The 22,535-nt window shown below is 36.9% G+C and overlaps 1 protein-coding gene across 4 annotated transcripts in view; it reads left to right on the top strand.

The window, feature by feature from the left end:
- PLA2R1 (phospholipase A2 receptor 1) overlaps nucleotides 1-22,535 on the top strand; it is a 93,085-nt gene that overhangs the window by 10,171 nt on the left and 60,379 nt on the right. For 2 of the 4 annotated variants that reach the window (XM_039855984.1, XM_039855982.1), the window contains exons 2-7: nucleotides 4,965-5,345; nucleotides 7,788-7,961; nucleotides 14,626-14,799; nucleotides 18,583-18,696; nucleotides 19,189-19,332; nucleotides 21,419-21,613. In XM_039855984.1, coding sequence (XP_039711918.1) covers nucleotides 4,965-5,345; nucleotides 7,788-7,961; nucleotides 14,626-14,799; nucleotides 18,583-18,696; nucleotides 19,189-19,332; nucleotides 21,419-21,613 — 1,182 coding nt within the window. Of the gene's footprint in view, nucleotides 1-96; nucleotides 219-357; nucleotides 604-4,964; nucleotides 5,346-7,787; nucleotides 7,962-14,625; nucleotides 14,800-18,582; nucleotides 18,697-19,188; nucleotides 19,333-21,418; nucleotides 21,614-22,535 lie in introns of those variants that run through there. The other 2 variants (XM_039855983.1, XM_039855985.1) reach the window with 2 other exon arrangements.

Here is a 22,535-nt window from a genome sequence, read left to right as displayed (position 1 = left end):
ATAAAATGAGCTTTATAGTCCCACCCAGCTCTGAAGTTCATGATCTGCATTTATGGGTAAAGTTAGCCTTGTCTGCCATGTTCGTATTTCTTCCAGTGCTGTTGTGCTGTCCCCAGAAAATGGGCAAGTACATGTGTCCACACACCCGCCACCCAGAAAGGCCCAATGACACTGAGGAGTCATGTCCTTCTCACTTATGCCATCAGCTGAGGATCCAGTTAAGTGTTTTAAATTTTGTTTATTTGTTGTTTTTTTTTTCACTTGTTTTTAAGATTTTCTTTTAAGTGCAATAACGATTTCTTTGGAAATGACAAGACTCCATTCTTTTTATTAATTAAAAGAATTCTCGTGATTCTAGAACAAATAGATACAGTTTCAAGGAACAGATATTTAGGTAAATCATTTCTCTCTCTCTCTCACTCTAGCACCCTACAAGTGCCTACCATATAACCAGCACCCAGTGAATGAGTGAATGAATGAATGAATGAACATTCAACATGCAGTCATGAAAGGACTGCCTTAAACTTAAGTTCAACACTTGATCAAGGAAGCATTCTCCTCTCATTTTTTTAGAAAATTGCATGTTATCCTGTGGAGCCAAGGGTGAGTCCAAAATGATATTCTAAAAGGAACTGAGAAGTAAAAAAGCAGAACCACTGTCTTTCATGGATTTTTTTTCTTTTTAAAAAAAGAAGAAAATTAGTTTATAAGTTACTTCTAATAAATCAATCTTTTTCTTCCTCCTAAACTTATAATTATGAAGGAAAACATAATAACATTTTACTGCAAAGAGATTTAGTAGTTCTGGCAGTACTTCATTAATCACTTAATCAGTGTTCAAGCATAACTGATGTCCTTGACATATATAATCAATCTTGATTCCTCCCACATTTGATTTTCATCCTTTTTGAAATCTCACTATAGACACTAAGGATTGGTGGCTTATTTCGGCATTACATTTTGTTACAGAGAACCCATATATGCATACAATAATAATCATAATATTGATACCTTTATTGGGTCTCCTCATAGTTCATTTGAAAACAATTGTTTTCTCTTCAGTGAATTTATGGAGATTAATGGTGCTAGGATACGATTCTATTATAGCTTAATGGGAAAGTGAGCTTGGGTCATTTTTTAGCTTAGCATGACATAGTATTCTTTTGGAGATGACAGGTTTATTGTTATTGGTAAGCCAGAGCTACTTGTTTATGAAACATTCTGAAGAACTTTTCCAAAGCTATATTTTGAAGGCAGCTGGGCATGGAAATGTAATAACAGCCTAAAATTGAGCAACATGGGATTAAGCTTGTCTAATATCTTCTGCTTTGGAAAGGTACTTTTATGGCCACTGGTGTGACTACAGACATTCTGATTCTACCACTCTTTTTCTTTTAATACTTCATAATTTGAATATTTAAAAACATTATTCACCCAAAATTTTAGTGATGTATAATTTCCATGTCCACTTACTCACAGACCATGTATATGCTGCTTGTCAGCATCATGTATCTCTCTTTCCTATAAAAGAGCTGCAGTATGGACTTTACAGGTAGATAGTGTAAAAGATGAACAGGTGAAGACTCTTAATTCATAGTTGCACATATATTTGAACAAACAAGACAAAAATTTTGTTATCTTGCTTTTGAAGAGTATTTTTTCTTCATAAAAGTTGAAAGCGTGGTATTTAAGGATTGTTTAAAACTAAAAAGTCTCTACCCACTGTATGCTGCAGAAGCTTAAGTAAAAATGAGCTTTCATGTTAATAATGAAACAAGAGAAGTCTTTGGGGGATGCTCAAATTAGCACTCTACAGGTGTTCAACCAAATCTGCAGCTGGATCTATAAACAAAGAATCAGGAAGCCAGAGGGATAATTATAATAACGACAACAACTAGCATTCACTGAGGTCTTCTTATACCAAAGTAATGTGTGGTGTGCTTTGCATTGCTTGTTTAATGGAATATTCTAAACATCCCTGTGAGGTCAGTGTCATACATATTTCCAGTTCACAGAGGAAAGGTGAAGCTCACAGAAATCAAGAAATTTGCCTAAAGTTACAAGACTAGTCTGTGGCAGATGTGCCTGATTCCAGAGCTCTTAACCTGTAGCCAAGTAGTCTACTCACCTATCTTAAGTATATAAACTGAGGCCCTGAGTGCTGAAGTCCATCCAGTAACTTGCAGAGCTAGATGTATTTGAATATATGTACAGAACAATTACAATAGAATAATTATCCTTTAGTAAAAACTTAACGGAACTCTGGGCTACCTAGAAAGTAATTAGTATATTACAACAAAAGTGAAGGTTAACAGTCTACCAAGGCATGAAAAGGTGAAAAGGAGAGTTGTAAAGGCTAATTATCAGAGTCCATGTCACATCGGCGAGAGGAAGATTTGATCTTGAATGACTATTACTAATAACCATACAGACATAGCCTTCATTAAGAAAACAAATTTCCTGATCTAAATGAAATCTCCCTAAAACCATTCATTTTCAACTCCCTCCCCGACACCCAACACATACTCCCTTCTCTTTTGCTCTGATGTATGCTGATCAAAACAATTTTCTGACAACTAATTCAACTCCTCAAATATATGATTATAAGTAAGATATCAATTATTAAATGAAATATAGCTTTCACTTATACATGAGCATCTTTTTTTTTTTTAAGAGTGTCTTAAATGATTTTGGTTACTATAAATCAGTTCTTGGCCTCGATAACTTTGCAAAAACCAAAAGAACTTTCACCAAAACGAAGATTGGTTCCCATGCACCAGTATGTGAGGAGTCTCATTCTGCACTGTTTCAAATCTCTAGAAGGCCTCTGCCTGTTCCTGCTATGCCCCTGATGCACAACACGACTTGCCCTAAACCACAGCCATTTTAAGGGAACTTGATAATGTCCCTTCCGGTATTTGAAGATTGGACAGGAAGTAAAATATAAGAGGAGACCCTAGCTAACATGAAAACAAAAAAGCTTTTGGACCTGACCAGACGAGCTGAGCTGAGTAACCTCAGCAACCAGAGGCCTAAGCAGCAGTTGCAGGCATGTTTCATCAATGTCAGCATTTACTGAACATCTATGATATGCTCACTATACTCTTATACTAAAGTGCTTGGACTAAAGATGTTAGACATGAATTCTTCCTTCAAAAAACCTATTACTGGGTACGCAATATATAAAGATGTAATTTGTAACATCAATAACACAAAGAAGTAAAAGTGTAGATTTTTTTTTGTGTATGATTGAAGTTGTTATTCACTTAAAATAGACTCCTAAAACTATGTTTTATGTCTAAGCTTTATGGTAACCACAAAGAAAGTACCTATAGATGATACACAAAAGAAAAATAGAAAGATATTAAAGCATACCAATATTTAAAAACTCAATAAAACACAAAGAAAGATGGCAAGAGAGAAAAAAGAGGCCAAAATAACTACAGAGACAGACAGTAAACAATGAACAAAATGGTAATAGCAAGTCCTTCCCTATCAGTAATTACTTTAAATGTAAGTGAATTAAATTCCAGTCAAAAAATAGTGGCCGGATGAATAAAAAAAAGAAGATCCAACTATATACTGTCTAAAGACTCACTTTAGATGTAAGAACACATATGCTGAAAGTGAAGGAATGCAAGGATATTTCATGCAAATGAAAACCGAAAGAGAGCAGGAATGTCTATACTTAGATAAAATTGACATTAAATCAAAAATTATCACAAAAGATAAATAAAGACATTATATAATGATAAAAGGGTCAATTCACCAGGAACATTTAACGATCATAAATACGTGTGCACCCAGAAATAAATCCATGAGTTTATAGTCACCCGATCTTCAATAAGGATGCCAAGAATACACAATGGGGAAACAATAGTCTCTTCAACAAAAGATGCTGGGAAACTAGATATCCACATACAAAGAAATGAAATTGGACCTTTACCTTACATCATATACAAAAATCAACTCAAAAGAAAAAAAATACTGCGGGAGAACAAATTCATAATTATTTTATAGCAGGTGCCTTCCAGGCCAGCAACTTGAGGTAAAGTTAGGTAGCAGGCAGATAGCTAACACATACTCTCCGGCTGGACCCTGGGAGCTTTTTCCTGGGAAACTCACCCAAGTCCCTTCTTCTGTCTGCAGGGGCTTGGAGGCTCGAGGGTATATCACAAAACATCTACTTTCTCCATGTCTCCATGTGGCCTGTGTGCTTGCTGCCCTCATGTTGCTTCTACACCTCTCGCATATCTAGGTGTGTGGCCTCAGCTAGTGTTCTGGGTTCCTATCTGCTGCTGCCCAGTCTACCCAACAAGACTGCACTTGCAAGAGGCCATTCCCATACCAAATGTCCCCACCTTTCTACTCCTGTTGGACCCAGCACAGAAAACGAATGTGGAGAAATATCTTCTCTCACCAGCACGGTATCTTGTAGCAAGACACAAAGCAGAACTTCACATCTATCCTTTGAGTTTTCTACAGGAATTTGATTAGAAATTTTCATTTTAGTGGCTCTTGATTCAGCTGCTATGTTCCTAACATTTAGGCACTTGTCTGAAGAAAATCAAAGTGTCGCCATACCTTTGGACACCCAATGGCCCTCCCCTCCAGCCCTGAGTATTATTACTGATGCCTGCTCTCTATCTCGTTGTGGTGTGTGCCTTCTCTTTCAGTACCATTCTTGAGTAGACTGACAGGTATCCCTTGTTACTGAAGGGCCATGGAGGTCTCAGATCAGAGGTCTCCCATTAGCTCCAATAAGCCCATCTGTGCTTCCCAAGAAACTCCTCTGTTTTGAGCAAACAAAGTCTTTCTGACGGACTTTGCCCATCAACTCCAGATATGTTTGAAATGGCTGCTAGTTGTGACATCACAACTTAGACACGTACACTGGCATCCTCATGACGCTAGTTAATTCTATAAGAAAGTTGCATACCGTATCTTCTATTTTGCTGTTTCAGATAAAGGAATATTCATTATCCAAAGTGAGAGCTTCAAGAAATGCATTCAAGCAGGCAAAACTGTACTAACACTGGAGAACTGCAAACCACCAAATAAGTACATGCTGTGGAAATGGGTTTCAAACCGTCACCTCTTTAACATAGGAGGCAGCGGTTGCCTGGGTCTGAATTTATCTGATCCAGAGCAGCCATTAAGCATATATGAATGCGATTCCACCCACGTTTCCTTGAGGTGGCACTGTAACAGGAAGGTGATCACCGGCCCGCTCCAGTACATGGTACAGGTGAAGCACAACACGCTGGTGGCCTCACGGAAATATCTTCATAAGTGGATTTCCTACGTGTCAGGCAGTGGAGGCATCTGTGAATATCTACACAAAGGTAAAAAATAATTTAAACCGAAGTACTCATGAAATGATACATTAGAAAGTTTGCCCATGAGTAAAAATTTGTTAAATATATAAAAGAGGCACACAGCCCCTGGAACCTCAGGGGACTTCTGCTAAATACATTTTAGTTGCTTACTTGCTTATTGTAAAAAGAGTCTTGGAGTCTTGGAATGGACTTCATAAATTCTGAAGCAGAAGTTAAAGGTATTAGAGGAAAAAACATTTTACTTTGGGAATCAATGGAAAAAAGAAAAAAGAACAGGAAGACAAGAGGGAGAGAGAAAATAGAGGAGGAAGGAAAAGATCTTTGAAGTTAAAGATTTGGCAGGGCAAATATAGGAACCTCTCCTGCCACCATTTCTCTTACGGTAGAAACTCAGTCTCATAGATGGAGTGTGCCTGCAGAGCACCTTAGTGCCTCCAATGCCTGGCTGGCATTCACGTGATGGTCATGTTACAAGGCGTTTAAAGACAGACTGTTGTCAGGGGTTATTGGGTCTGTGCTAGAGAATTGAAAAGCATGGGTTGGGGGAGGAAGACTTTCATGTTGCATAGTTCTGTAATAGTTGGCATTTTTAAACAGGAAAAAATAAAAACAATAGAAGAAAGAAAGCAGCATAGTTAAATCCTGACGCTCTAAACTTGTTTCTGGGGTTTTGTTTTGTAGTGCTCTTCCTTTATTCATCCATCCATTCATCATCTATCACACATTTATTGAGGGCTGACTGTGTCTCAGGCACAGTGCAGGCATTTGCTTTACAAAGGTCAACAAGACAGATGTAGTTTCTGCCCTCATGGTGCTCTGTAGAATTATGGCTTAAGAGCATATCTTTCTAAGAACTTTATACTAGTCCTAGGAAGCAGAGAAAGGAACTCCTAAGACCCAAGGCAGGGCTTTCTCCTGTACCTAAAAGACACTAGTAAAAAGAGACAAAGCTAAGAGCAAGCTATTTTTGGGACCCACTACGATGAAGTGCTACAAACCAGCTCTCTGAATAATCTACACTTCTAAGGACATTTTGCTCTATGTTAAGATTTTAGCTATATATCCACACTCGCAATGCATACAGGGGAAGACTGAACAGAAGGCAGTGGTTGAAACGACAGGATGTGCCCTGAAATACCGGTAGTTTCTAAACTGCCTTAACCTCTAGGGCTGGTGATGCCATGTGAGCTCGGTCCAGCACCCGCCAACTGTGGGAAAGGGGTGGGAATCTTCACAGCCAGCCCTTTCCCTCCAGGACCTATAGACTTAATTGAGGGTGGCCCTGATCCCCCTCATCATGGAAAGCCCCAGTTGAGTCATGAAAAGTTTGTTGTTGTTTCCTGCTTAAGGCCAAGGATAACGAATTATTGAAATACTCGGAGAAAGCAGCCAGCAGGCCACCTCAACACTATTGTCTCTCTAGTTGACTATAGAGGCCTCCCAGCTAGTCATCGCACATTGCCCCCTCTCTCGGGGGTTCTGTTTGCCACACTGCACCCCAGAGAATCTTTAAAAATGGAAATATGATCATGTGACTTTCTCATTCAAAACCACCACTAGCGACTTTCCACTACCCTCATAGTAAAGGCCAAAGTTCATAACATGGCAGAGCCAGCTTCTGGAAGCGAACACTCCAGTACTTCCTTGACCCCACCTCCCATCACGCCTCCGCGCTCTTCCACAGGCATCCCACACTCGCTCTTGTCATGTGTTCTTTGAATTTGCTGTTCTTTCTGCCAGAATAACTCTTTTCCAAATACTTGTACCCTCGTTTTACCAGTTCTCATTCAGAGAGGCCTTCGCTAAGCACCCAAGCCAAAATAGTGGCTCTTGACCCCTTCTCTCTCTCTCTCTCACACACACACACACACACACACACACAGAGTCATTCTGTTTTCTTACTCTATTTTGTTTTTCATCGTGGTACTTATCACTACATGAAATTCTATGTTTACTTGAGTATTTGCTTTCTTTTTGTCTCTACCCAATAGAACCAAAGCTCCGTACGAAAGGGAACTTTTGTGGTTTATTCACTATTATGTCCCCAGTGGCACTTTAAATGCTCAATATATATTTGTTAGATTAATAAATTAATAAAGGTTTATGAAGCTCTTGAGGTTTAGATGCTGAAAACGGATGTATTTAGGGACTGGAAAATATTTTCAAGTAAAATCTCCATTAAATTTTCCTTTCTATCCTTTCACAAATATGTGTGCTACTGTAGCAGTGCACCATTGTGAATAAACAAGTAGATAAATATATAAACACACCATTTATGAGCATGTTCTCTGAACCCAGCACTCAGTCTTGCACTTTTACAGGGAGGTTCTACAGGGGCCTTGCTCATGGTAGGTTTTCAGTAACTAAAAATATGCATTGACTATATGACAGTTTCCAAAGATCACGCTGACATAATATGTATTTGACTTTGTCTTTTTCTTCTCTTAGATTTGTATACACTCAAAGGGAATGCACGTGGAACACCTTGTATGTTTCCCTTCCAGTTCAACCACCAGTGGCATCATGAATGTACCCAGGAAGGGCGGGACGACAGCTTACTGTGGTGTGCCACGACAAGCCGATATGAAAGAGATGAGAAGTGGGGATTTTGCCCAGATCCCAGTAAGAATGAAATCTTCTCTTCATCATATATCCTGAATGAATCAAAGATGATTGGAAAGTTATCTGTATCTAAAGTAAAGCACCAGGATTGATATATTGAAGACTGAATAAGCATTCTGATTTTATTTATCCAGATTTGATTTGGGATTTGTTTTTGCCTTGAAAAGACAATCCTGATGTATAGTCTTTTTTTTTACTCTTACATTCAAAAGATGTTAATTAGCTATTCTTCATTAAGCTCAGTGTATAAGGATGCTTTAACTGGAATCAAATTATAATACTCTGTGATCTCATTAATCTCAGCTTCCAGGCAAAATACTTCAAAACAAACCTGAATGAGTACAAAGCTCAGTTACCCTTTCAATCCACTTTCTCTTATGAGCTGCCTTAATTTCTCCATGTCCAGACTGCTTGTCCTACCATTGTCAAGTCCAGGCATCAGCTGATGATCTTTCTAAAATGGCAGTTTCCCTAATTATTTCTCGACAATGAGTTCTCATCTTCATTCTCTTTCCTTAGTACTTGATTTCTAGGTATAACCTCAAACGTTTTTCCTCTTCTTAACTTGATTTTCAAGATCCAGTAACAGCTATAATGATCTAACTTTTTTTCAGTTAGTACTTTATTATTTTACTTTATTTTTATTTAACCAAAAGGTTTCCAATGGTTCCTAAGTATTGGGGCATATTTACATGTATCTTCTATATTTAACTTCCTTTACCTTGGTTCCTGAGAGTCAGAGAGAATAGCCTTTACAATCTCCTCATCTTCCATGCCTACCTCCCCTCTACATATATAACAAAATACAACAAAGAAATTAGAAACAAAAGCAATTTGAAGAGATCAACTCCAAAAAATCGGATTTAAAGATTACTTGTAGACTAGCTTTCTAATCTAAAGCCAGTATGGCTTAGTGAATAAGAAAGTGTATAGACTTTGAAACTAGACAGACCAAGACTGAACTCTTTCCTCCCAATGATGACATCTTGAGTCTCACCATAAAATAGAGATAATAACTATACCTATGAGGCTTTTGAAATGATTCAATTAGATGATGCATCAAAGGCACGTATAGTATCTGGCAGACGATAAGCACTCACCAGGATTAGCCATCGCTGTCATCATCATCCTATCATCATCAAACCTAACTAATCCTTTCAGCATGCACTTCTGAATTAATGAAACTTCCTTTTTATTGTTTGTCCGTATCACTAAGCTAGGCATAGTGGTGAATACCAAGAGCGTTAGGTCTTAAGACCCTCCCTTCAAAGAACTGGGCATCTAGAGGAATACAGGACAAACAGACATACTTTATGCCAGAAAATGCAGACTATATTTGATATGATGCTCTAGAATCACCTGGAGAAAATTAAAAACACATATCCTAGCTCCCTCCCAGAAACTCAGTGGGTCCAGTGTTTGAGACCCAAGCATCTGCATTTTTGACAAGTGGCTCAGGTGATCCTGCTGCATATAAGTCTTTATCAAACAATTCATAATGTAGAGGTAATGCTATGCAACATACATCTATCTATATTCAGCGGCGCAAGTAAGACATTTAACAGCCAATATGATATGGGCTACAGACCAATTCAAGTGGAGACTTTAATGTGGGTGTTAGGAGCCCAGGGGTCCCACTGCTGGTGAGGTGTACGGAGAGGTGCGGGAAAAACTAGGGTAACAAAGAGCACTCAAGGAGCCCAGAACAGCAGCTATTCACCAACCAGCATGAAAGTATTTCTTTATTGAAAATACTGTCAGATCATCAACTTTCTCTATCTGAATGTATGTATGTAGCTGTATGTTCATGTAATCCCACCCTCCTTGGATCCTTGAATTAGATGTCATATTGTCTGCATTATTTCCTCTTTCCATTTTCATCTATAATATATATCATTATTAAAAATAAATAGACCAATACTAATAAAATTAACATATGTTTTCCGTGACCCTAATACTATGGACCTTTTTTCAAAGAAAATATTCTCCTTGAGTCTTTGCAGAGAACGCTGTCACCATCCTTTGTAACTTTAGCCAATTATGGTTTCCCAGGTGGAAGGTTGGGTTTAGTGGTGCTCAGGGCTTCTCACTCCCCAGACTATCTATTTGTTCAGCTTCCTACGGCTCAGAAGCTTCCTCTGCTTGACAGCCTGCCAGATTCCAATTCTCCTGCTCACAACCAGCAGAGAGCCTGTTTATTTGTACAGTGCTAAATTACAGTGCCAGTTTTCTTTCTTTCTTGTTACTTTTGGTTCCTGGTGACCAACATAACTCAAAATGATGTGTCAGAGACTGAAATTTGAGCAAGCTGATAGCTCTTTCCATGAGGTCAACAAGTGGATAAGACATAGAAGAGTGAGTGGAATAAAGTAAAGATTTATATTATTGTATCTCATCTTTCTTACATGGAAGTTTTTTTTTTTTTAGTATCACAATATAAAATGATGCTGCTGTCTTTTTTAGAAAGTTGATTGCAAGTGATCAAAATTTAAATTTAGCATTAATAAACACGTATGAACATACTAGCAGTGAAGAATGCAATAAAATATCTGTCACTGTCGATCTTCAGGAACAAGGATGGCATATAGGAATCTCTCTGGGTTTGTTTCAAGTCAATTCTGGGCCATCTAGAGCCCTCTTGGATGCATGTCTTTCACAGTTGGAGAGTCATGATTAGTTAGTTTGAGATATTTTTTAGGATATTAACCTCTGGAATGATCTAATTTCCCTTGAACCTGGCTATGTATGAAGTCTGGTGTGGGAGGGCAGCTTTCTCCCTTGAAATCTTCCAGGTAAAGCTTTCATGATTGCTTATGGTCAGACCTAAAAAATTATATCTAGGTCTTTAAACCAGGAGTTGAAATTCTCACTGGTAAGTACAGACTTTGAGGATAAGGGAGAAAGTGCGATGTTAATTAAGACTCCAGGTTTCTGCATAGCTAAGTTAATGGAGAAACAGATTTGAGAGAAAAATCAAGTATTCAAATTGGGACATGTTTATATGCGAGTCGAGCATGTGGAGTTGTGGACTAAGCAGTCAGACATAAAGGTCTCTATATATCTGAGAGTTATACAAGAGAGATTTATGGGAATGGGTTAGGTAATCTAGAGAGTGTATAAAATAAAAAGGAAAGGGACTCAAGGCCAAGTCTTCAGACCTCAACATTTAGTTTGAGTATATAAAAATGAACCAGCAAAGGAGACTGAGAAGGGGTGGCTATAGGGGTAGAAGGGTGGCCAGGCATGTGAAGGCAGGAAGACAGGGGATATCGGCAAGGAGAAGAAGGGAGCTCAACTTGCTAGATGCTTCTAAAGGGCCTGATTTGACAAGGTCTGAAACTGCTGGATTTGGCAGTATGGAAGTCATTGATGGCCTTAACAAGATATCCTCTAAGTGAATTAATGAGTAAATGGAAAAGTAGGAAAGGAGGAAACACTTCCCAACTATTTTTTGAGGCCACAATTATCCTGATACCAAACCAGACAAAGATATCAAAAGAAAAGAAAACTACAGAACAATTTTTCATATGAATGTACATGCAAAAACCCTCAACAAAACACTGACAGAACTCAACAACATATGAAAAGAATTGTACATCATGACCAAGTGAAATTTATCTTAAGAATGCAAGATTGATTTAAAATCTGAAATCAATTAATGTAATAGCCATATCGATAGGTAAAGGACAAAAACCACATGATCATCTATAGATACAGAAAACATTTGACAAAATTTCACACTCTTTGTCAAAAAAACAAAAACTCAAAAAAAAAAAAAAAGAAAGCCCTCTAGGAATAGAAGGGAATTTTAATGGACAAGGAGAATCTATTAGAAAAAAACACAGCCAACATACTTAATAGTAATCGTTCATCAAATAATAGGAGATTCAAAGATACATGTAACACAGTTAGTTCATAGTTTAGCAACAGAAGAGATCATATGAAGACAATAAAAGATGCAGAGAAATATAACAATATGATGCTAGACCTTAGATTTTAAATTTTCAAGATAATTAAATGTGTGTGAGACACCAGCCTTTGATCTCACATTTTCAGTGGCTTGGAAAGAGAGATTATATGCAAAGAAGCAAGAGAACTAAAATAAATGTGAAGGCCTCAGGCCAAGATGGAAGTCGATGCCAAATGGGTTCCCAGGGAGCAGTGTCTAAGACAGAGATTAACCTGTGGGAGGTTTCTTGGGGAGTGCTCTCAGGATCAATACATGTGGAAAAGAAGAAAAGAGAGCAGGATCAGGATTGTGATGCAGGCCCGACTGACTCTATAAGGTGTTTTCAAGCTGGATTTGCCCCCAGTTGGGATAAGAGGAGGGGTTTATAGCCCTGCACTAACCAGTCATGGTTTGCCAGCTGCCCTTGAGAAGGGAGAGTGACATTGGGCAAAGAGACTCTTCAACTAAGGCAATCCTTGAAGAAGGCTGAACATTGAGAGGTTTGTGTTGGCAGCAGGGGAAATAAAGCCTTCGGGCCTGAAGGGAGACCAGGCAGCACATCACAGCACCTGGCCCAGGGTGGTGTTTTCGTTCCATTAATAAGACCCTTCCAATAAGATCCATGGAGTGACATGCAGCCCACCTAGAGACGCAGAGAGAGACTAGTGTCTGCTTGCACAGAAGTACAAATTCTTACATTTTCAGTTAAAAACAGATTTCAGTGACAAATGAACTTACTTATTAGGAGAATATGCATCCCTGTTGCAAATATATGACTGAAAGTTTCCTTTTTAATTAATCTGAAGAATTGGCACAGATAATCTGAAACAAGGGAAATCTAATAAAACTAGACTATGTAATTTTCAGCACAGAGAAGATCACCGGCAAATCTCTCAGTTAACTGTTTAAGGTACAGAATTCAGGCAGGTTACCGCAAAAGGCTGTGTCTACATAGCTCAATCTATGTCCTGTTAAAAAGACAGGACAGACTCTTGGCAAAAATGGGAATGAGATCAATTGAAGTGTCCTCCAGACCTTTTCTTATTATGATATGGCTGGGTGCTTGTAATTAGGATTTATCGTTGAATCTTTCCCCACAGCAGGAGATGAGGGTCAGGTATTTCTGCCTCAGTCCTATTCCCAGATCTCTTCTTCCAGTTCCGAAGTCTACTCAAACCTGCTCTCCTGGGAAGTGCTTTGAATTTTTTCTTTCAAGCCAGTGTTTCCAGTGTTTATTTCATGGACCATCTGTCTAAAAATCAGGAATGTGTTTTATGCAGGTTCCTGAATCCCAGGCTTCATGATTCAGAATCTCTGAGACTGAACGAATGGAATCTGCATTTCTTTACAAGCAGGCTAAACAATTCTATGCACGCTTTAACTGTAAAAGTTCCCCCTGCTCCTCCCTTATGGCCTCAGCTGTCACATCAGCTGTCACATCTTCCTTTTCTTCAATTTTACTTGCTGATGGCCTTGTTTTCCGTCCTCCTTTATTCTTGTATCCTTCTATAAATATATGTATCAGTCAGGAAACTCTACAGACAACCTTAGATTTATATGTGTTTTAATAACGTCTGGTTAACTAAGTCAGTTCTGGGGAAAGCATGTTGCATCTAGACATCAAAACAAACTTTCCACATTCACAAGGGAACAGTCTAACTATTGTTGGAAAAGAAAAAAAGAATTAATTGTCAAATAAGTTTGAAGTATACTGAATTAAAAGTAAGCTGTTTCTTTACTACAGAACTTCTCAGAGCCACTAAGATCCTAATGTATATTATAAATTTACCAGAGGAGGCTACACAGGCACTCTGTCCCAGATTTTTCCTGGGGAGTAATTGGAGTTGTATATTCTGTAGATCACACTTTGGGAAAGACTGTTCGAGATTTTAGCAAATTGCCTGTTCAGCTACACTCGCGTTGTAGCATGATTTACATTTTCTACATTCTGAAATTCTTTGGCTGAATTTGATTTTAGGTAATTATTGTAGCTGCTTAGTTTGCCTTGAGTTTTGATTTAAAATTTTAGCAAAAACACCCCAAACTAGGTCTCAGTCTCAATAAACTTCAGATTTCAGATTCACATTTTATATTTTATTAAATTTACTGTTAAACATGCTATACAATGTCTTGGCCAATGTCTTATAAGTGGATTTTGCTTTTCTTCCTTTTGGCTGAAAGAATTTTTTCTTAAACTAAATTATCAATGTTCCTATTCTCAATGTTTATTTCAAAACTGTGTTCATTATAGACTCACATTTCAACTATATTCCTTATTTCCTCTACCATTTTGTTATTTAGAGGGGGAAGTCTTTTGAAACAACATATGTGTCTATCTTAAACAAATAATCAAATGCACAGAGCTTTCAGTAAAAAGTTCTAAATGACAGCTTTTTGAAGAATTCAGATATTATTTCAAAAAGTACTTCTCTTCTATTTTCTTCTCCTTAAAATGGTTCTATTATTTTCCTGGAAAGGATAACAGCTTCTTTATCTATAATTTCTAGAATTTCCTTTAAATCTTGAAAGAGTATAACCATAAAGTGCCAATAGGATAACAATGCAGATTTCGTCACAAAGACCTAATCAAGAATCGATAAGGCATTAAAATTTTAGAAGTTGCAAGTTGGATTCATCTCATTCAAATTTCTCTTAGAAATATATTGCTGTATAGATAAAATAAGAGTATAATTAATGTTTTGATGGACTTTGCAGCATCAGCGGAGGTGGGTTGTGATGCTGTCTGGGAGAAAGATCTCAATTCACACATTTGCTACCAATTCAACTTGCTTTCATCACTCTCCTGGAGCGAGGCACATTCTTCATGCCAGATGCAAGGAGGCTCTTTACTAAGTATTGCAGATGATACTGAAGAAAATTTCATAAGAAGTAAGTAGGTGACCATTGATATTGATACAATTAAAATGATCATTGTTAATAATTACATCCATGTATGCAATGATATATTCTGAAAAAAAAAATGTTCCTTAGAAAATCTTCTTCTTTTGTTAATATGGTCCAAACTCACACCCCGAATTTTGACCTGAACCCCAGGCCATTCCATTTGGCACCCAGTCACGTCTTCCTTATTGTTTTCCCCCTTGGAGAAGAGAAGTTGAGGCCCCAGCAAGGGACCCAAGAGAGTTAGCAGTTCTAGCAATGGGCTCTGGGATACTTTGAAACTTAAGTACAAGTTCTTGCTCTGTGAGAGATTTTAGCCATTCAGTTTCTATTAGTAAATAATCAAGCCATTCATTAATTAAAATCTTACCTATTACTTACTGTGTGCAGGTATGTACTAGGTAGATGCCACAGAATTTAAAATTTACTTGGAAAAGCAAAAGCACACACACAGTAACTAACAGTATAAGAGAATAATATAAGATGCCAAAAGAGTTGTATTAATGAGTTGGGTCTTATGTTTCACCTATCACCTAAACTCTCCTATTAACTCTCATTTAAATATTAAATGTGTTTTTATATGCGCACACAGAGCTTTTAAAAATTTTTTTGAAACACTTGAAAGTCTCAAAAGTGACAAAATTAGTCACTTTCATTAAAAGTTTCTGACACTATTTTCTCTAATTTCATTACACATGCAGTGCATGTTTTTTCTCAAATAATTTTTAAATTTCAGGTGTTACAGAAAGAAAAATAAAAGTCTCCCACAGTTCTACAATCTAGAGATAACCATATTTTTCTGCAAAACATGGATATATACATAGTATCTATGAAAAATGGTACTGAATTAAAATAGGAGGCAGCTGTTGCACAGCGGTTAGCAGCAGGGACCAGAGAGCCACCTGCCTGAGTTTGAATCTCATTTCTACCACTTTTGAGCAAGGCTACCCAGGCAAGTGACTTGACCTTGCTGTGCCTCAACTTCCTTCTTCTATCAAATGGAAATAATAATAATGCCTACTTCTTGGTAGTGTGGATTACATGTTATAACACAAGTGAAGTCTTAGAAAAGTGCCTGTCTGGTACACACAACAAACATTAAATTGTGTGTTAAACATTTAACAACTATGCATGCAGTTTGGCAATACGTTTATTTCATTTATCTTCATATAATGAACATCTGTCTATGTTTATAAACATAGATCTACATCATAATTTTAATGGTTACATAGTATTATAGGTTAGCAGTAATATATTTATCTAATCTACTACTATTAGATAGACATAGGTACAATTTTTTTTTGTTTCTATTTATTTACTTATTCATTGCTATTGCAAACCATCCCTGTACATACCTTTGTACATAGATCGCCAGCTATTTTTCTGTAAGCTTGTAGTAGATTCACTGGATGAGAGAAGAAGCACATTTAAAGACTTTTGAAAGTCATTAGTATCTTCCTTAAGATTTCAACAGATGTATGAACAGTGCATGCCTGCCTCCTTCCCCACAGACATGCAAAAGTAGGAAATTGTTACTGAAACTGATTTGAGTAAGTCATATTACAGAAAATGCCCATTTCTAAAATCATTGTTAGCCAGTAATGATTTTTATGAAAAATTTTGCATAGTATTTATGAATTACAGTTGTTATCTATCTTGACTGCCAGGATTTCTAATAAGAAGGTTTGGATTTATTCATCAAACTTGAATAATTAAAAAAATAAGATATGTCAGAGACTTTGATTGAAACGTCATGATTCTATAATTGGACTTTGAGGATTATTTAGGAAAACAGAAGTCTATTCATAAAGAGTGAAGCCTATTTTGATCAAGGTTTTTTTCAATGATGAAAATAGTCTACCATTTCTTGTTAATCACTGGTGGACATTAACTATGATGTAAGGAATATTCTAAGCTGTCACAAATGACAAGAAATATCTGGAGGAATTTAGGTTTGAGTTTGTTATTATGGAATTATTAACCGATTTAGTTGTAAAGCAAAATAAACTGTTTTGGTACCTTTAAACACAGATTATGAATTACATAATGACTTTTTATGTGTATTGTTAAAACAATTGCATATATAATATTAAAAATAACTCTAAGATAAGAATAATTAATATTTACATATTTAAGTAGAGTATTTGAAAATATCACTCTGTACTTACCCCATGTGAAATGTGAAAATTTCTCCATCTTGTCAATCCATCTTTTATTCTGCACTCTGTCATCAGGATACATGTTATATGATTTAATTAAATGATGCCACTGAAAGGACTAATCAACTCCACATAAAGAAGAGAATTCGTGTTAATGCTACAGAAATTTGGAAAGAAAGGGGCCATGAATGTTATGCTATTTCTGTTTAGTGATTTCTGGGGTCTCAAAATTATAAAGCACATTTTTCTCTTTCCTTAAATGGGTTAGATTCCTCCTGTTTCCCACTATTGTATTGATATATCCAATCACAAAGGATGCTACAGCCTTATTGTGTGAATACACTGTCCTTTATAATCTGGGTGACCATACCATGGATTATCCAAACTGACTTCTTTGAGCAGCTGTGATTCATAATTATTCTGGAACTACCAGCATAAACCATGAGTTTTCCAGGCAGATATAGTCACCCTATTTATAACTCTTATCTGTCAGGGTCTCAGTCTCAGGTAGGGCCACTGCATGTGGCTCAGAATAAAATGGATTCTAAAGCAGATGAACTGTAAGAGAATAATGCTCTCCTTTATAGATTAAAAGCTTAAATGGGTAAAAAGGGTCAAATATATGGTGATGAATGGAAACTAGATTTTTGGTGGTGAACATGCAATAAAATATACAGATATTAAATTATAATTTTGTATACCTAAAATTTATTTATTGTTACTAAGCAATGTCACCTAAATAAATAAATGAAACGAAATGGCAACATTTGAAGTGTCATGAAATTAGTCACTTTCACTAAAAGTTTCTGACACTTTTTTTCCAAATTTTGTTGTACAAGTAGCACGCGTTTGTTTTTGAATAATTTTATTTTTTAAATTTAGGTGCGCAAAAAAGAAAAAACCCAAAGAAAATACTTCCCCTAATCCCAAAATTTCGATAACCATATTTTTCCTGCATGAGCATGCCAATGCACGTGTTTATACATAACAATTATAACCAAAATGGTGTTGAATTAAAATGTGAGGAGCTGTAGCGTGGTGGTTAGGAGTAAAGGCTGGGAAGCCAGCCTGACAGAAAACCTTTTCCCAACCCCAAGATGAAGCAGCATTTGCATGATGCATGGCCTTTATGTCTCAACCTGCTATGGATCCTTCTGGGTCCTCTGGTCCCCTTGGGTCCAGACTCCTTAGCTGGATTCCTGAGTGTCCAAGCTGAGGTCGCAAGGCACACATGGCAAGAGAAAAAGACTTTCTGAGAGTGGCCCAGGACGCTTCCTCCTTCACCCTCTAAAATCCTTAAGCACTCAAGTTCACAGAGATCAGATGGTCTCAAATGCATAACCGTGCACTCCTGGGTGGATGGATTGACGACCCTTGAGAGGCGGCCGGCCGTTCTGGATGCTTAGATTAAGCACTTCACAGTTATGTTTCTCAGGATGGTGAGAGGCTGACTTTTTTCTCTCTGAAGCACCAGGATGAGGTTTAGTAGCACTTAAACCCTCTTCTGTCATTGACTGGAGTTAATGTATGATGCTCCAGGAAAAAGAAAACAAGAAAGTAGAATAACATTGATTTTCTTTTTTCTGAAACTCTATATTTCTCTTCATTTCAGAGCACTTGAACCGTGAAGCAGTGGAAATGTGGATGGGGCTGAATCAGCTGGATGAAAATGCTGGCTGGCAGTGGTCTGATGGAACACCACTCAACTACCTGAACTGGAATCCAGGTACCTGCAGTATTTTATTGACCTTCAATGGGTGGCATCATCCTGCGGCCTGAAGCAGCAATATTACCCACATAAATAAGGCATATTAGTTTTGAAAGTGGTTTATAAAAGTTTTTAAGCCTGACTTAGTTCCTGTAAGGCTTTTCCAGACAAGAAAATGGAGGTCAAGAAGGTAAACTATGCATTTAGCCAATGTTGCAGGAAGATTTAGGTCAGAGCCAAGATTCCAGTCAGCTGTTTTACAAATAGCCACAAATAGCAAAATATTTCTGTACTTTTAAATAAAATCAGCTGTTGCTATCTTTGGACAATCATTTCAGTGTCATGCCTAGACTTCAACTGCAAAATCATAGATATAAGAGCTTATCGGATTTACCATATATGCCAAAGAGAAGGGTTATCTCCTTGATGCTAAAACTACATTTCAATATATACCAAACTAACTGCTTTTGCTTCTAAAATTAAACACACATACACGCACTCTATTTTCAGAAATAAATTTTGAGCCATTTGTTGAATATCACTGTGGCACATTTAATCCATTTATGCCAAATGCCTGGAGGAGTCGGGACTGTGAGACAGCCTTGCCTTATATATGCAGAAAATACTTAAACCACACTGATCATGAAGTAGCTGGTAAGTGTTTTTGTTTTAAGTTGTTTTCATGAGTTGCTTACTGTCCTGTCAATGTATTCAAATCCCTCTACTTTTTTGCTCCTAATTCATAATTTAAACTTAGTCAAAGCTAGTTTTTATATGAATAAAAATGTGTAACTAGATACTATCTGTTATTCCAAAAGCACCATAAATTTAACAAATGCATTTAAGATTTTACTAAAAACTAAAGCAAACTAACTTAAGCATAGAAAACATTTTCTCCTTCTCTTTTTAAAAAATTTACATTCTTAGTCATTCTGCATTTGAAAAAAAAAGATTTGCTTCCTTTGCTGTTCTAGTTTTGAGTTTTATTTACGATTAAATGTAAATTAGAAAATAGTTTTATAAAATTTTTCACTTCATTGATTTCCTATCACACTCTATATCTTTTATTAGTAACAAATTGTCCTTCTCAAAATCACAGAAAACTTTTAGGTGTAACTAAGACAGAAATACTACCTAATTACAATCTAGTACCTGGAAACCCAATTATTTTTGTTTTTTTAAGGTCTATTACCTCTTTTTATTCTCTGGGAAGTAATGTCTTAACTCAGAAAGTAAAGATAAAAACTCAACCATTGTTAAAAGACTCTTTAGCAACATAATTAGAAACAACTTAGATTTGAAATAATAAACTGAATTATCATTTAAAAATATTATTCCTTTCAATTAGGCTTTATCTTTCATCATTTTCTTTTAAGTAGCTAAGCCTATGGGTATTACACAATATTGGGGCAAGGGGGGAGGAGAAGCATTGTGACTTTTTTATGTAGAGATTTTTTTCATTATTTCAAGAATGTGCTGAGATCGCTGCTTCTGTCACTGCTCTTTCCCTCCCTTTCATTTCCTTTCCCCGGTTCTTCCTTCTTCGTTTTTGTTCTTTCTTATGCCTTCCTGCACTCCCTCCTGCCACCCTTCTTTTCTTCTGTTTCATTTGCTCCCCTGATCTACTAATTGAAGTCAGAGACCAGAAATGAAGGTAGTTAAGCTAAGTTTGTTTGGATTATTTGTTGTTGCTTCAAGTTCACCTAGTCCACTGCCTTCAAATTGTGTTTCTAGGATCCCCAGTTTCCTTGCTTGACCCCACTCTTGCTTTAATCAGATAAAAATCCTGTTTTATCTCATCTTACCTTTAAAAGGAAGTTTAAGGTTTCATTTGTAAAAGGGGTTCATTTTTTTTAGGTTGAAATTACTGGGATAGATGATATCTAAATGTTCTAACATTCTTTGACTGTGATTCTAATTGCTGTTACAGTCCTAGAAGCAATTTTAAAAGAATGTCTTGTTTTCCAAGTAGCAATAGAATTGTATCTAACTAAATTAGTGCTTAAGGGAGGCACTCAGTTGTGGTTAATAAAATAAAGTAAAACTGCTATCACCACCAGGTTGAGGGCAAGCTCCTGGAAGAGGAAAGCCAAAACTTGGTGTGCACACTGCCTTTCCTTCCAGTGTCAAAGCACCATGACACTATTTTCCTTAAGTATCACTCAGAGTCTCTATGAACCCAGACGGATATCACAGGCACTCAGGCTGACCTTCACAATGAAGGCCATTTATCATCTCTGCTCTAGAGGAAGTGGCCAAAATTTCAGACTCTTTTTCAGTTGAGAATAAATATCTACCCCCACCCACATACTGTGTGCATAAAATCCTTGGAATATCATTTAAATTGTTTTCCACAATATTCCTTTTTCGGTGTGAAAAGATTTTAAAAACCAACAACTCTAACTGGTAAATTTTATATCGAGCCCTAACTCTCAGCTCTGGCTATATGACTTTTAACATTTTTATTAACTCTTTATAACTTAGACATTTCATCTGGAAAATGAAATGTTGCGATCCATTAGATCCTAGATCTAGATCTAGCTCTAGATTACAGATTGGATCCTTCCCAACTCTGAAGATCTAGAATTCTATGATTTATATATTATTGTTTCATGCGTTTTCTGTTTTTTAAATTTTTAAAGTAATCATATACTGATGACAATATATACTCAGGGTAATAAGTAATGTTTTTAAAATGTGGAAAATGACATTGTGTTGTCGTTGTTGTTTCTTTAAAAAGAAAAAAGTGCTTGGAAATATTATGCTACCCACTGTGAGCCTGGCTGGAATCCCCACAATCGTAATTGCTATAAACTTCAGAAAGAGGAAAAGACCTGGAATGAGGCTTTGCATTCTTGCCAGTTGGATGACAGTGCATTAATAGACATAGCTTCTTTAGCAGAGGTGGAGTTTCTTGTAAACCTGCTCGGAGATGGTGAGTACCAAAAGCCTTTGATTACATAGGTATGAGATATAATGTAGTAACTATCTTTATTAGTGAAGTTGAAAAGAAATTAAGCTCTTTAAAAGTGATTCTTTCTGGCACATATATCTGAAGTTTCTAAATATTATCAGAAATGCAAATTCATTGGATTTTTACAAAATATATGATCAAAAACTTTGTAATATCTCACACATGCCTTATATATTAGATGTTTTTTTTTTTTCTTTAAGGGGCAAAGGTAATTTTCTGAAACTTCTAATAAAAAACAACTGAACCTGTAATTTGACATCATGGCCACTAGATTGCAGTAGTGTACTGTGGTCATGTAATCAAAACAATAAAGAGAATTGCTTAGACAAATAATTGGATTTAAATAACTTTAGCCAGTGAAAATGGATCATTTATTTTGGTGCGGCGGTTTTCAAGCTTTGTGCCACGTTCAGGAGTTTCAAGTTCCTAGGCCTCCACCCAGCTTTAGTCCATCACAGCAGGCTGACCTCTACCTATGTCATACAGTGTTTAACATAGAATTCTGCTAAAAAACATTGAAGTTGCTGACTTAGAATAAATTTGTTAATTAAAAAAAAAAAAAAAATCTCCAGGCTCTGCTCTGATGACCTTCTCAATGTTAAGTTTTAGTTTAGAATGAAAACAAAAATCTATCTCTGTCGTTTTCTTCTTTACCCTTTGCATTTGAGATTAAAGAGTCTTACGGCTGTGGCTGCCTCTGTCTCAGTAGGAGCACTTGGACATCTCTCTCAGCCATGTAGGGTCTTTTCACTCTACCTGGGCTGTCAGCAACCTCACTGCCCCCATTTCAATGCTTCTAAAAGTTTCTGCTCCTTTTTCCCATGGTGAAAAGGAAGGAAGGAAGGAGGAGGGAGGGAGGGAGGGAGGGAGGAGGGAGGGAGGG

This window comes from Pteropus medius, unplaced genomic scaffold (assembly GCF_902729225.1).
Source record: "Pteropus medius unplaced genomic scaffold, Ma_sr-lr_union100, whole genome shotgun sequence".
Lineage (NCBI taxonomy): Eukaryota > Metazoa > Chordata > Mammalia > Chiroptera > Pteropodidae > Pteropus > Pteropus medius.
This window is presented reverse-complemented; position numbering and strand designations above follow the sequence as displayed.